Source organism: Oryzias latipes, chromosome 3 (genome assembly GCF_002234675.1).
Source record: "Oryzias latipes chromosome 3, ASM223467v1".
NCBI classification, from domain to species: Eukaryota; Metazoa; Chordata; class Actinopteri; order Beloniformes; family Adrianichthyidae; genus Oryzias; species Oryzias latipes.
This window is the reverse complement of record NC_019861.2, coordinates 24,330,150-24,344,232: the sequence shown is the minus strand read 5'-3', so window position 1 is coordinate 24,344,232 and position 14,083 is coordinate 24,330,150. Positions and strand designations below refer to the sequence as shown.

Here is a 14,083-nt window from a genome sequence, read left to right as displayed (position 1 = left end):
AGAATTGAATATAAAATTTATTAGGCAAAATGTACAACAGCTGCATAAACAATCTTACAGCTCAAATATAGAAATTTAACTTCCACTCATTAAACGTGGAACTTTCTTTTGAAATAAACTTAAAATCTGTAATGAAGAGTGAAAACATTGATAAAAAACCCCAACATACACACCACACAGGCTCACATTTATAAAACCTTTCAAACAAGGAAAGCTGATCTGAAATTCAATTCAAATCTTTATGTTCGGTAAACCTTAAAACTACATCATACCAATAAAAGTAAAGTCCTGTAAGGAGAAAAAACTTGTAATTCTTCATCTCCCCATGTCTTCCTCAGCTATTAAACAACCAGATTCCAGTTTACTACACTCCGTTCTGGTTTTACAGCACCATACAATAAATGTTTTTGTTGTGCATGCAAGCAATGCCTTCTGTTAAGTTGAGCATTTCACAAATCCATGTTACTTAAAGAAAAAAAACTGTTTTTCTTAATAGCTTGTTTAAAAAAAATCTGAATTTTGACTTGAGAAAAATGGTTGTACAATGTCTTAAATGATAAGAAAAGACTATTCAATTACTTGGCTCCAAGCTTCTAAATGAATGAGGCAAATTTGTTTGTCTAGTCTTTCAGGTGTAGTGTGGAAATGGAGCTGCTGCTGATACATCTGATAAGCCTGTGGTGGGTGAGGTTTGAAAGAAAACCAGCAATTGAAAAACAAAAACAAATAATAGCTTTCCTTTAGTTTTCCTGTTTGGAATTAACTGAGTAAATGTAGCCTCAAAAGGTGCTAACAAACACCAGAATGGATCGGATGAGGGATGAGGTCTTCAGTATGCACCTCGCAGTCCACTGCTGCGTGAGCCTCCTGTGCTACCGTAGTAACGTTCACTGCGACCTGAAAGAAATGAAAAAGTGTAAATGTCCCACATAAGAGCTGCAACCTGTGACAGGCCTGATGGATTTCAAGGTCCGAAGGGAAACTTACTAGTTTGAGCTCCACTGGCTGTAGAGTTTAGGAACAGTTCAATATAGCGATGCTCTGTGGAGAACACAGTTCCATTACAAACCTGCACTACTCAGCATCAACCTTTTATGAAATTCTGAAGATTTACCATTAGAAAAGGCTGCAGCCAGAAGTCTACTACAGTACAGTGGATGAGTATTTTTATTTTTACTCTGCTTTTTATAAACTAAATGTCAGATAAAAAGATAAACTTGAACCCCAATCGAAGAAGAAGAACATACGCATGTGGTTTTTGTCTTTGGACATGGCTGCCACTGCATCTTCATGAGAGCGGAACTCGACGTCTGCCTCTCCGGTCGACTTGCCGTTAGGAGCCACGTCAATGTGAACCCGCAGTGGAATTAAAGGGGAGAAAAACTGAAAAAGAGCAATGAGTCATCCAGAATGCAACAAATCGAGGAACCTTTACAGAAAGGTTGCTGCAGATACATTTGATCCACTATTTTATCTAGTTCAACAAATAGGACTACAAACTTCCTAAAACATTTTACTATAACAGACCAAACGTTACCAACACTGGATGATCAATGTCTGTGAGGATAATGAGGCATTGAGAGTACATGTAAATGAAACTGGAACATTTGGTTACAGGTTTGCCTGCAGAACGCGGTCTCCTTAGTTCACATCATGTTTTCTGTGCTCAGACTAAATTATTCAAATTCAATGTTATGAGCATTAGGTAGCACCTAATATTGAGGTCTTCACTGCTGTGTAGCCAATTTAGAAAAAATAAAAGACTTTATAAGTACTTTTAGATACTTATTGGTCTTGTTAATTATTATTATTTTTATACTTCACTAAAGCTAAAGTTTAGCTATTGTCTAGTAAATGTATATATAATAATAAAAATATAACACTTTATTTACCCCACGATGGGGAAATTCTCTCTCCGCATTTGACCCATCCCCTGGGGGGAGCGGTGAGCTGCAGGCTAGCCACGCTCGGGGGGTTGGGGGGGGCAGCTGGCTGGGGAGAGCAGGGATCGCTCCGCCAACCCTTCGGTTGATGGACGACCTGCTCTACCGCCTGAGCTAAACTGCCGCCCAATGTGTCGTGTGTGCATCCGGTTGCAGGCAAATTACGTTAATTATGCAACTAAAAAAACCTGAAATATGTTTGATTTGAGACCTTTGGGCCCCTTTTGCTCCCAGAATGAGGTACATGCCCCCTGAGACTGACTCCACTGTTGCTGACATTTGTTTATAACTTGGATGTTACCAGTAACAACTACATTCATACAATCAGATTCTCAAATCTTCCACTTTGAAAACAAGCTGACCAAAGACATGGAAACCATAAACTAATGTTAGTAGTTAATATTAAAACAATTGAAAAAAAAGAAATATGTGCACCTCTGGAATTCTAGTGAAATTCAAGTCCTAAACATTTGGATCCAGGATCAACTGTACAGTGTTCCCCAGACAGGATTTTAAGGCTGTAAAACTCCACATCACACACTTTCTCAGTTTCACCCTCATTTTGTTTAAACTCTCAAAGTTTAAACCTTTGCAGGAGAATAAGTCCAGTTTTCTAGAATGAAAACAAAGATCTAATCAAAATCTCTTCCGTGCCTTGTCTCTGTACAGGAAACACGGCACGGAAGAGATTTATTGACAAGATCAGCAGCCAATATGGATCTTCCACTTTCGGCTTCTCCCATCAGGGGTCGCCACAGCGAACGAGTCGCATGGTAAATTTGGCAATGTTTTACGCCGGATGCCCTTCCTGACGCAACCTTCTCAAACCGGGCTTGGAACCGGCAGAGGTAGAGAAGGGAACACGGAGGAGCCCGGAGTCGAACCCGGGTTTCACGCACGGAAGGCGCCGCAAACCAGCACGAGCTAAACTGGCTCTCGCAGCCAATATGGATGTGCTGTTTAAAAAAAAACTGCCAAACAGCAAAAGGTGAACCCTAATGGGAACTCTGTATCTGCTGATCACCTTCATTCTGGATCCCTTTTATGTGGTAATTTATTTATTCAAATGTATGCTTTTAACTTGGGACCGTGTTGTCTACTGTTTTCTTACCTTGGCCACGTCTCCTTCTGAAGCCCGGAAAGGCAATCCTCTCATATGGACAAAATGACCGTTGTGATAACCTGAGCCCCCTTCAACCTGGCCCCCATAACCATGGCTACCCATTCCTTTGGGGAAAAACAAAATAATTATCTTACACTAGTATAGGAAGAGTGCATTTTGGGAAAGCCTTCTCATCATCTGCGAACCTTAGGGTTTAAACCTTACCTCTTCCTGTCCTCTCTCCTCTAACTCGCTCATCATACATCCCATTCCCAAAGCAGTAGTTGTTGAAACCATTGTAGTTGTCAAAGTTACTGTAACCTGGATACCAATCATAAACAGGAAAACTGAGACTGCAGTGTGATGCATCAAAAAGACAAAAAGGAGAGCTTCTGTTTTAACATTAAAACAGGAAAGGATGGCTGATGATAAAAAGAGCGGTTATTACAAAGGTTGATCAAAAACAAAGTTAGGTGAATGTATTTCTAACATTTTAGGACAAAAAATGTATAAAATACAAATCTTCACATACCTCCTCCATAACCTCCTCCAGTCCTTATATTGTCCATCAGAACTCCACTGCGGGCAGATCCTGGCCCATAGTATCCTCCTCTGGGCCCCGACATCATTGGTCTGTCATAGGGACCGGGTCTCTGGCCCCCCAGTCCCCGCCGGGGAACATCGTAGTAGGCTCGGATCTCATTACGACTGCTTTTAAAAATCTCTATGTACCTGCAACATGAGAGGCCCACGGGATAAAATGGAGTAGAGGACACGGTTAAGATGCAGGAGTGGGATCAGGTCTGGTTACAGGCTTAGTTATGAAGATAAAACACACAAACGACAAAAACTGTCTGAATGATTGAACAACCTTGACAAAATATCCTTCATTGGCTGGGCTTAGGGCTGCACCAAATCAACGTTCCCACTGCAACTTACTATAAAGAAAGTCCTTGGTGTGCAAATGGTGTTGCTTCAATGTTATTTATTTATGTATTTTTTTTACTGATTTAGCATCACAGAGAGCTTTGATGGTAGAAGCTGCAGCCATTCCTAACAATTCCTTCCATCCATCTAAAACCATCTCCAGATTATGAAAGGATATCAAGACGGCACCAATAAATCATTGAATTAAGCCAAATATTCATTTTTGGAATGACCACCACACAAACATTATGATATAAAAAACAAATGAAACCAACTTAAACATTTAGTGTACGTTTTCTGTTATCCCATCTCTTTTAAATGTCTGTCTTTTACATGACCCATTCAATGAAAAAGAGTTTCATATAGTTTAACCAGAATTATCATAGCAAACCACTCCATTACTGATCATTCAACCAGCAGAAGGCATCCATCCATTAAAGCCATCATTCTTTTAAATACATCCCAATTGTTTTGATCACCCACAGAGTGCTAGAATTGAAGCCAAACCCAGTCCAGCCCGTCCCTCTCCCATCCGTCCCACCTGTGCCCTATTCTTTCCTTGTGTTTCCCCAGAGCCTTTTCTGCTATCTCCTTTGAGGCAAACTGCACGAAGGCTTCCCCTGTGCTCCGCCCCTGGTAGTCCACTGGAAGAGTTATCCCATTTGGCACGATTCTCAACCCTTCAACCCAAGCACACAAATACATAGGTCGGTAGGCAGACGGATCAAAGAGAGAGAACAACACCCACTTCATCTGTTCAGGTTTTTAGAGTAGAAATATCATGACAACAAATAAGCTGACTAAACTCTGGAGGGATTACCCTGATTTGACATTTATTTCACATTTCTACACTACATTAAGGTTTCATGTCAAAATGACAACGGTGAAGGAAAAAGTAACAATTTTGACAACAAAATATGCAATTATATATAAATAAAAGAGATTAGATGCATAACTAGATTAAACTGCTTTTTTATGATCAAATAAAGACAACCAGCTTTATTTGTCAGGTGAAAGATAGACTTTCACTAATTTTAACATAAAATCTAAGTTATTTCTTACTTTAAATGGCATTGTTTAAGAAAGAATCAACATACAAAAATACTGCTTTTGTTGCAGCATAACACACACAAACATTCTAACTTCAATTATTGAGACTTTGGAGATTTTTCTTTTAAGTAAAAACTTAATAAGAGAGTCCTTCTTAATCAAGTTTTACCTGAAAAAATTCAGCCTTTTAACAGTATTGAGAAATTGAAAGTGCAGGGCAGTACAACATATGGCTATGTGAAATATTCTACCTTGCATAATGGATGTTTAAAATAAAACTTCATTTGTGGGACTTTATCTAATCAGTCCCTTTTAAAATGATTGTCTAAGCAGACAAAATGAAACAATTTTTTGGATGAAAAATTGGGTTTGCAGTGTTATAAATGATACATTACAGCAAACACTAGTGTTCAGTAGTCATGTACCTGAGAAAAACTGGACAATTTCCTCCTTGCTGCAGCCAAAGGGCAGTCCTCTTAACCTCAGCATGCAGCCGCTGCAGCTGTCATAGTCAGCAGGACCATTTCGTTTCAGTACCCAGTCCATCTCACTGCGGTTGGACTTGAAAACTGATTCAGACAAAAACCACCATATGTGAAATTGACGTTTGGAATTACATACATGTTACTCTAACACTCTTCAAAGTGGGAACAGAAACTATAAAAATAAAAAAGTAATGACAAATGGAAAAACAGAATTTTTCCCTTCAAATCACTTACCTTCTATGTATCTATGTCCCATATATTTACGGTCCTTGGCGAGAGCATTCTTGAAGTCCTCTGCTGTTTTCAACTCAAGAAATGCCTCGCCGCTGGGTCGGCCTTCTTTAGAGTAGGTGAAACACACTCCATTTATTTTCCCCATGATGTCACAGTCTGCATTTCAATTAGATTTTAAAAGTCTTTAAATATTTTTTGTTCACATCAGAATGTAAAACTATAATGTAGCAAGCAAAAATAGTACTTAAACACTTTTTCATCAGGATAACTGTACAATACTGCAATTCACAAACATTCAAGACCCACTCTAATGAAAAAATCTGTTCTTGGTGTTTTTAACATTGTCTTGTGGCATTTTTCTGATCATGGACCGCATGTGTTTAAAAAATAAGCTTAAAATTGCATTTCTAAGTGTTTATTTTTATTTTGTTATTCAGATCATTGTGAATCAGGATCAGATAAAAAAGTTCAGGTGAAAAAAGCTTGTAGGTAAGACGTAGAACCTAAAACAGAAAGCTACAAGCTCGCCTGTGCTCGGCTCTGTTGTGATGCATCCGCTTGCAGACAAATAGATCTTTGTTTTTCTAGTTTGAGCTGAGCTGGTTTAAAACTGTACGGCTGGATAGCTCTAATATTGCTCGCAATTTTTGTTGCACTGCTAATGCTAGGTTGGGGGGTGTGAGTAGCTGTAAGCCAGTGGGAGAGTGTGTAAAGAAAGGGATGATGGGAAGTGGAAGAAGGCTTACTCAGCAGTCCCACCACAACTAAGAGGCAAATTTCTGATGAACTCCTGCCACCCTGAAGAAACTATGTCCTAGAAAACTACATAGGTTTTTTTGTTTTTAATTTTCCTGAAAACGTTATAATCATAATTAAATGGGCACTGAGAATGCCTGGAAGATGGATCCAAATCAGAGTGCCACTTTAAAAGAAAAAAGCAAATTCAATGTATGAGTAATATTTAAAGCCTTTTCAATTATTTTCTTAATAATCATCATGGAAGTCAATCCACCAAGTGTTTGATAAACACATGACATATGAAACTGTACACTATATAGGGTAAAATAAGCACAAATATGTGTTAGTTTATGTGTTTTCACACCAGAGAAGAAACTGGCCACCTCCTCTTGTGTGCAGGACCAAGGCAGTCCTCTGATCCGGACCACATACCCCTCTTCACTCAAAGACATCCTCACTGCCACAGAAAACAAAGCCCAGCAGCAAGGCATTAAACAGCAATCGATAGAATGAGTAAAGAACAGCCTAGAACAACGCCGTCTTTAATGCCAACTATCCTTCAGGGGACCAAAACTATTCTATGTATTTGCTTATTCTAAATAAGACAAACATGAACGTTGTAAAATAATCCAATGGGTGATCATTTCCAACAACTGCAACGGTAAATGAAACAGTTGACAGCTAAGCGTTTGTCACTTCCTTAACTGTCAGTCAAGGTTTTCTTCTTGCTAAGGAAAACATGATTTAGCTTACATTTATGAAAATTGCATTTCAAATGTTAAAATATTGAACACTAATTGAATAATTCCTACGGATTTGTTAGTAATTCTGGTTCTAGGGATCTTCATTTAAGCTGTCGGTTATTAATTTACAGGCAAACTCTAGTTGAGATGCTAGCAAGCAACGCTATCGTCTAGGCTAACACAGGAGGACGGCGACAGCGGTCAAACGTTTAACATAGACTAGTTACAAAACTAAAGGCTGTACACTGCAAGCAAACATCGCTATATATATCCCTATTGTAAATAAACCCCTTAAAACGACTTTAACCCGGTGCCATTATCTTACATGCGGTTCTTATCCCCGGCGCTCTCCTACTCCTCTCCCAAGCCTCAAGTGACAGTGACAGCAGACGCGCTTAGGTATGTTATCGCGAGATTTCGATTTTTTTCCGCTGGTTGCTGCAACCAACTTGAATTTCGGTTTTAATCGAGGAAAACTATGTCGCAAATCAGTGGATTAGATTGATCAATTAAAATGAGTTCAAACAGGATGATTAATGAACATCTTCTTTGTTTTAAGAAATTTTGAGGCATACACATGCGTGTTTTGTTTCTCAGAAACTAAATGGAAATCTGGGCTACCTTGCTCAAACTCAATTCTATTTAGTCATATACATTTAGTCAGATTTCTGAATGTATATGTGATGGGAACTACTGTTCATGCCAGAATTGTGTTGTTTATGTTGTCATAGTATTATTAAGTTAAGTGAGTCAAAATGTAAAGAGACAACATAGATGTTGTTAGTCAAAGCACTTCTGTTATGTTCCACTAGATAGCACTGTGAGACACCAGATGCTTTATTTTACGTTCAGAATATTCTGTGCAAGACTCTCTTTGACTGTTCTATATTCCCACTATGCATCGAACGTTTACTGAAAAATAAAAGTACAAGTTGGCTGATATCAGGCATCCTCATTTCTTCCCACACCTCCGACATATAAATATATGCATGATGTAGTAAGTTTGAGATTCAGTAGCTAAAAAGGCTTTTAGAGAAGTACTCGAACCTCAACCTGTCAGATAACTTGAATCAACTTTGGATTAAACTTGAACATTACATACTTACATAATAGTAACAAATAAAGTATGCAACGGTCGCTGTCACATGACGAGGTGACGCTGGGCTCAGTCCGCAAAAACTCAACCGGCTCGTGCCAAAGTCCGCGTGCTCTTTCACTGGACCCTGCTGTCAACTGCAGATCGCCTCTGCTTGTATACCAGAAATCATGGAGATCCCAGTGTTCGTTCTGGATGCCTTCACAAATGTAGCCTTCAAAGGGAATCCCGCGGCTGTCTGTCCACTAATGCAAGTAAGTATTCAATTGATCCGACTTTTGACCGTCTATGTATGATCTGATATGGAATCCACCATACTTAAGTTAAACATTAAAAACTTTACTTTTAACATTTAGCAGAAAAATTGGACCTTGTAATTACTCATAACGTTTCCATATTATGGTAACATGGATTGAATACACAGTTTTTAACAAGTGAGCCCAAGTATTAGGGTTTAAGTCACTCATATAAGTTGGCAATGCTGTGAGCACAGAAGTGATTTGAACCTTTTTTTAACTCCAGATAATAGCTTTCAGATGTCCAGTTTGGTTTACAATATGACCTCTGGAAAAAGTAATTCATCCACTGGGTTTTAGAAGGACGTGAACCTGAGTTTTGTTTGTTTTGTACCTTTTTTTGCAACTTGCTTCAGATAAAGGTTTCTGCTAAATGAGAATGTGGTATAGTGAAGTGGTAATTGTAACGCTTATACTTGCAGCATCTTTGAACGCTGCATCATGTAAAGAACCATCATGGTTTGAGTTGATCAAGACTCACTGGAAAAACACACAAGTTCGGAGGAAATCAATCATAAAATCTTTCTGGTAATTACAGCGTTTTTACACATTTGTACCATTTTTTCGACAGGAGCTGGATGACAGTTTGTATCAGAAGATAGCAGCAGAGATGAACCTCTCAGAAACAGCTTTCATCACAAGGACCAACCCCTCTGACACGTTTGCTACTGGTTTGTCAACAATTATCACAAGTGATCACATATGCTGATTGAGACTAAGCATGATATCAGCAGACAGCCTTCAATGGATCAAAGCCCTCAGATGGTGGATTTTAGTTCCCCTGCAGGCTAACACATTTTTATCTTTGAATTTGATTGAGCATAATTGAAAGGAACCTGATATAATAGACTGCAGTCAATACACTTTAAAAACACATCAGAAAAGTTTTGAAAAGTCCTGAAACTTCTTTATAGGATCCAAATAACACATTACAACTCGGAATAACAATTAAAAAAATAATAATAGTCCCTTATTTGTCTGCTTTGAACTCTTGTCTCAATAGGAAAACACTTGACAATTTAAATATTTTCAGAACTAAAAACTTTACTTTGAAAAAGTAGATTTCCATGTGAAACAGCGAATGTTTTTCTGCACTGTAGAAAAGAACAATTTGAAAAATTGTAAATATAAAATATTGGCTCTATAGATGTACACAATGCACAGGCAGGTTTCTGTGATAGAAGGATACCTGTCTAATTTTAGCTGTTGTAATTAACAGGATCAAAGTTCCACCTCAGATGGTTCACTCCAACAACTGAAGTGAATCTTTGTGGTCACGCAACTCTGGCTTCTGCAGCGGCGCTGTTCCTCTTTGAGAGTAAGCCACATCACACACTACTCTTCCCAAACCAAATCTTCGTTTTTGTCTCTTTTTTTTGGCTGCTCCCTTTAGGGGTCACCACAGTGAACCATCTGCCTCCACCTAACTCTGTCCCCTGGATCCTCCTTGCACACACCAGCCACCCTCATATCCTTCTTCAGTACATTTAGTCCCACAAGGCTTTTTTCATGGGAGCTCCAACCTTAGCATCCTTTTACCAACATGAGTAAATCACTGTCCGCCCTCTCAATATGTCCTATCCATCTCAACCTGGCTTCCCTGTTTATCTGCAAAATATCTAACACAGATTTATTTTTCCTCCTCTGCTTCTTGTGTTCCACTTGAGTTCCTACCATTTAAACAAGGATATTCTGTCTAGCTGCGACTGACCTTCATTCCTCTCCTTTCCAGCGCAAACCTCTACCTTTCTAGATGTTCTTCCACCTGCCCCCTGCTTCCACAACACATCCCAAAATTCTTTGCAACATCACTGTCCACAGAGATTCCCGTCTAACCTCATCAGTCCTTTTAGGCATCACCATAAAAACAAGGAGCTCAAATTTGATCTTTGCTGCAGTCCCACCTCCACCCTGTACTGTCCCACCTATAGAGCACATCTCAACAAGTAATTTTCTGGCATTCCAGACTTCCTCAATCAAACCACAGCCCCTCTCTTAGTGTCTTCAACTTCCTCTAAATCTACAAAGACACACTGCAACTTCTTCTGACCTTTTCTGTACTTCTCCAGAAGCATCTTAAGTAAATATTAGGAACTCTACTGCCACCTCTCTTAAACAGCTCCATTTTTCTGCAGGTATATTGTCAGGACTCATTTGCTACTTCCCGTTCCACAACAGCCACCTCCTCCACTCTTTGTTCTCTAACATTTTTCTCATTCATCAGCTCTTCAAATTCTTCTCTCTATCCAGCCAATGGTTAAACAGCTTAAACCTTCATAACCCATAAGCCTTTTCCCTTTCCATCTAGTCTTGAATAGACAGTATATCCATCTTTTTACTATTTTCCCCTGGGCAGCACTGGCTCAGGCAGTTAAACAGGTCGGCCAACGATCAAAGGGTTGGTGGTTCAGTCCCTGCTCCCTCCAGTCAACTATTGTTGTGTCCTTGGGCACACAGTGGTAGGTGTTGAGAAAGGGGGCCACGGCCAATTCTGTACAGAAGTTAAATATGTTATCTCCTGACGGTTTTCAACACAACCTCCCTTGATTTACCTGGACTTGGGACCAGCACACAAAAGCACTGGATTGTGCCTGCTTGTGGTTTTATTCCTATATGTCCAAGTTTTATTCCAATCAATCAATGTTAGTGAGCAAAAATTGCAAGTAGTGTGTATCATAGTAGTGTGTTTATGATGGAATTTACCTGGATGAATGAGAGTTTTCATAGACAAGTAGTGTGTATGTTTCCTCAGAGAACATAAATTCGACTCTGATGTTTGAGACCAGGAGTGGACTTCTGGCCGTCACCCAGCAGAAGGATGGATACCTCATGGACTTTCCTCTCAATCCACCTACCAAACAGGTACAGAATGTAGAAAAGTGCAGGACAAAAAAAGCATAAAACAGTATATTTGTCTGAACAATTTTTTTTACATTTTTTTCTCTATAAAACACAAAAGTAAGCCTAAAACAATTTACAACATATATTACATAAAACTCGATCTGTAAAAGCAGAATTTGATCATATACATATAGGTAATGTGATTAATTTGTCTAAAAAAAGTGTGTAAATGAAAAATATTTAAATGCTAAAACTATTATATTAATTTTCTTTATTTCAGGAGCCTAATGAGTTCACAGATCTTGTTCAGGTCAGTAAGATCCGCTAGAAGCATTAATTATAGTGTGATTACAAACTGCCACAGGTTCTATTATCCCCATTTCGTTTTCTTCTACAGGCAGCTGTTGGAAACAATCCAGTTCAGGATGTAGTGTTGAGCTCTGTAACCAAAAAGCTGATGATTCGGCTGGCTGACAGCTGTGACAGGTTACTAGAAACACACTCACATACATAGGTAACAGGACATGTATCTGCACCCTGTTAGTTCACTTTAAATGCCTCTAATTATGTGACTGGCAGTTCTCCCATTACATGTTTCACTTTGCAATAACCATCATTTTTGTGTTGGTACTAATAAAATTCAATTTTATTTATATAGCCCAAATTCACAACAACAGTCGTCTCAATGGGCTTCGTACCGGTAATTGTAAGGTAAACATACAATCAAAAGGATCATAAATGCATAGAATTCAATAGGATAATACTAAACTTAACTAAACAGACTAAACTAAACTTGCATCCCTGCCCTTAGCCCCTTCTTCGCAGTAAAAAGCTCATATATATTGACTGACACTGCTGCCTGGTATCCTGTCACTGTTCTTAACCCTTGTGCAATCCAAGGTACTTCAACATTGGGAGTTGAGTCATCTAGACCCACAAGACAGTGCGCTGAACCTTTTTTCTTCAATGATTTGTAATCTTCACTGTTGTCCATGGATTATATGAAATCCTCTTCATCTTTATCCACTTTTGTCCTGGCAGGGAGAACACATCAATGTATGGGTGGGGTCATCTGGACCCCATAAGATAGCACAAGGGTTAAATGTATATCATCATAGCAAAAAATGTAGCTCTATGGAATGAACCAAATCAGATTCTCAGCTGTGAAAATCATAATGCTTCGATTGGCGTGTGCGCTTCTTGTTTGTCCTTCAGGTCAGTGCTAACCAATCTCAAAGTGGACCCTGTTGCTCTTCTGAACGCTGACAACAGCGGAAGAGTCAAATCACTACTCATCACCATGAAAGGTAACTGGGGATCCAGACTCCATGTAGGCCACACTGAGTTTTCTCTCATCAGGTAGCAAGATTAGAACAAAAAGGGAATTCATCAGTCAGATATTTGTAAAAAAAAAAAAAGATTCTTCAAATTCAGCTGAAATAAAACGTTGTTCATCTTTCGGCTTTTGCCTTTGTATTTCTAACAGGATCACCAGAAAGTCAACCTGGCTATGACTTCTACTCCAGAGTTTTTGCTCCATGGTCTGGTATCCCAGAGGATCCTGTAACCGGTAGGAAGAAAAGTATTTTTTTTTATTAATATATATATATATATATATATATATATATATATATATATATGTATTTATGATGCGATTACATTTTTGTTTGTTTTAACTGCAGAAAAAACTGGGCTTTTTTTTTACTATAAACTAGACTTTCTAGATTAGGTCAACAGTTAGTAAATTAAAACTGTTAGAACCCACAAAAACCTTGATTGTCCAGATATCCAGCTGTAGTCATTTTCTTCTCTTCCAGGATCAGCCCACACTGTTCTGGCTGCTTACTGGTCCAAAGTACTGGGAAAAAAGATCATGACTGGTAACAAGTTTCATAAGTTTCTTATTAATTCTGTTGGTAAATTCTCTTATTTAACATAAAAAGTTACTTGTTTGTGCTTCCTGCTAAACGCTAAACGAGTGAAACTTGACACATGCATTTGTGTTTGCTTAGCGTACCAGTGCTCCAGCCGAGGTGGGAAGCTGGAGCTTGAAGTGAGAGATGATGGCAGAGTCAACATTAGTGGAAAAGTTACCAGCATACTACAGGGAACTATCAGACTGTAGGCAATAAGAAAAAAACATGCTCAGACTGTCAATGAGATGATTAAAAAGAAAAAACCAACAACAAAAAATGGACTCCTACATTAACTGCTTCATCTATACAAGAAATATTAAAAAAAATCCCAACAAACCTGGAATACTGTAATGGTAACAGCATTCTTTTTTAGGCAATATTTATCCATATCACAAATACCAACAAATACAAATGAGAAGATCAAAATTACTCAAATAAGTACAGGTACACTAAAAAATAGGAATTTGCCAAGCCAGTTTAAAGTTCAATGCATGTTAGCCATTTGTTTAGGACTGATCTAATTTTAGCCATTTGAAATAAGAAACAGACCAAAATCTTTTCTGAAAATATCAAGGTTTACTTGTGAAATTTCAAAGGCTGTTTAAAAAAAATCTCAGTTTAAACAACCACTCTGATGAAAATCGTTTTTTGGTGATTTTTTAACATGTTTTTGTGGCGTTTTTCTTATGATTGTGGTCATTTGAAAAAAAAT

At 38.5% G+C, this 14,083-nt stretch overlaps 2 protein-coding genes across 4 annotated transcripts; one reads left to right on the top strand and one right to left on the bottom strand.

The window, feature by feature from the left end:
• Positions 1-4: 4 nt before the first annotated feature.
• LOC101157356 (heterogeneous nuclear ribonucleoprotein H) lies at positions 5-7,647 on the bottom strand. Of its 3 annotated transcripts, none has more exons than XM_004067246.4 (11): positions 7,548-7,647; positions 6,844-6,936; positions 5,742-5,897; positions 5,448-5,591; positions 4,514-4,652; positions 3,578-3,777; positions 3,271-3,366; positions 3,055-3,170; positions 1,248-1,383; positions 988-1,041; positions 5-897 (listed from the first exon to the last, which is right to left on the bottom strand). In XM_004067246.4, the coding sequence occupies exons 2-11, from the start codon at positions 6,929-6,931 to the stop codon at positions 830-832; spliced, it is 1,197 nt and encodes a 398-aa protein (XP_004067294.1). In that variant the 5' UTR covers positions 6,932-6,936; positions 7,548-7,647; the 3' UTR covers positions 5-829. The 3 variants fall into 3 exon arrangements, with proteins under 3 accessions (XP_004067294.1, XP_020555177.1, XP_020555180.1); XM_020699518.2 differs by having other exon boundaries at positions 5,742-5,846; XM_020699521.1 differs by lacking the exon at positions 7,548-7,647 and having other exon boundaries at positions 6,863-6,936.
• Positions 7,648-8,170: 523 nt separating this feature from the next.
• pbld (phenazine biosynthesis like protein domain containing) lies at positions 8,171-13,707 on the top strand. The gene is made up of 10 exons (XM_023953537.1): positions 8,171-8,572; positions 9,186-9,285; positions 9,834-9,932; positions 11,367-11,476; positions 11,736-11,765; positions 11,853-11,941; positions 12,671-12,762; positions 12,942-13,025; positions 13,273-13,335; positions 13,468-13,707. The coding sequence occupies exons 1-10, from the start codon at positions 8,489-8,491 to the stop codon at positions 13,578-13,580; spliced, it is 864 nt and encodes a 287-aa protein (XP_023809305.1). The 5' UTR covers positions 8,171-8,488; the 3' UTR covers positions 13,581-13,707.
• Positions 13,708-14,083: the final 376 nt, after the last annotated feature.

Bases quoted from the DNA above. Each gene is read 5' to 3' on its own strand.
- LOC101157356 (XM_004067246.4), bottom strand. From the start codon at position 6,931: ATGTCTTTGAGTGAAGAGGGGTATGTGGTCCGGATCAGAGGACTGCCT. The intron at 5,592-5,741 runs GTAAGTGATTTG...TGTCTGAATCAG, and splicing joins GGGACATAGATACATAGAAG to TTTTCAAGTCCAACCGCAGT. The intron at 1,042-1,247 runs GTATGTTCTTCT...TGTTCTCCACAG, and splicing joins CAAAGACAAAAACCACATGC to AGCATCGCTATATTGAACTG.
- pbld (XM_023953537.1), top strand. From the start codon at position 8,489: ATGGAGATCCCAGTGTTCGTTCTGGATGCCTTCACAAATGTAGCCTTC. The intron at 12,763-12,941 runs GTAACTGGGGAT...TATTTCTAACAG, and splicing joins ACTACTCATCACCATGAAAG to GATCACCAGAAAGTCAACCT. The intron at 13,336-13,467 runs GTAACAAGTTTC...GTGTTTGCTTAG, and splicing joins GGGAAAAAAGATCATGACTG to CGTACCAGTGCTCCAGCCGA.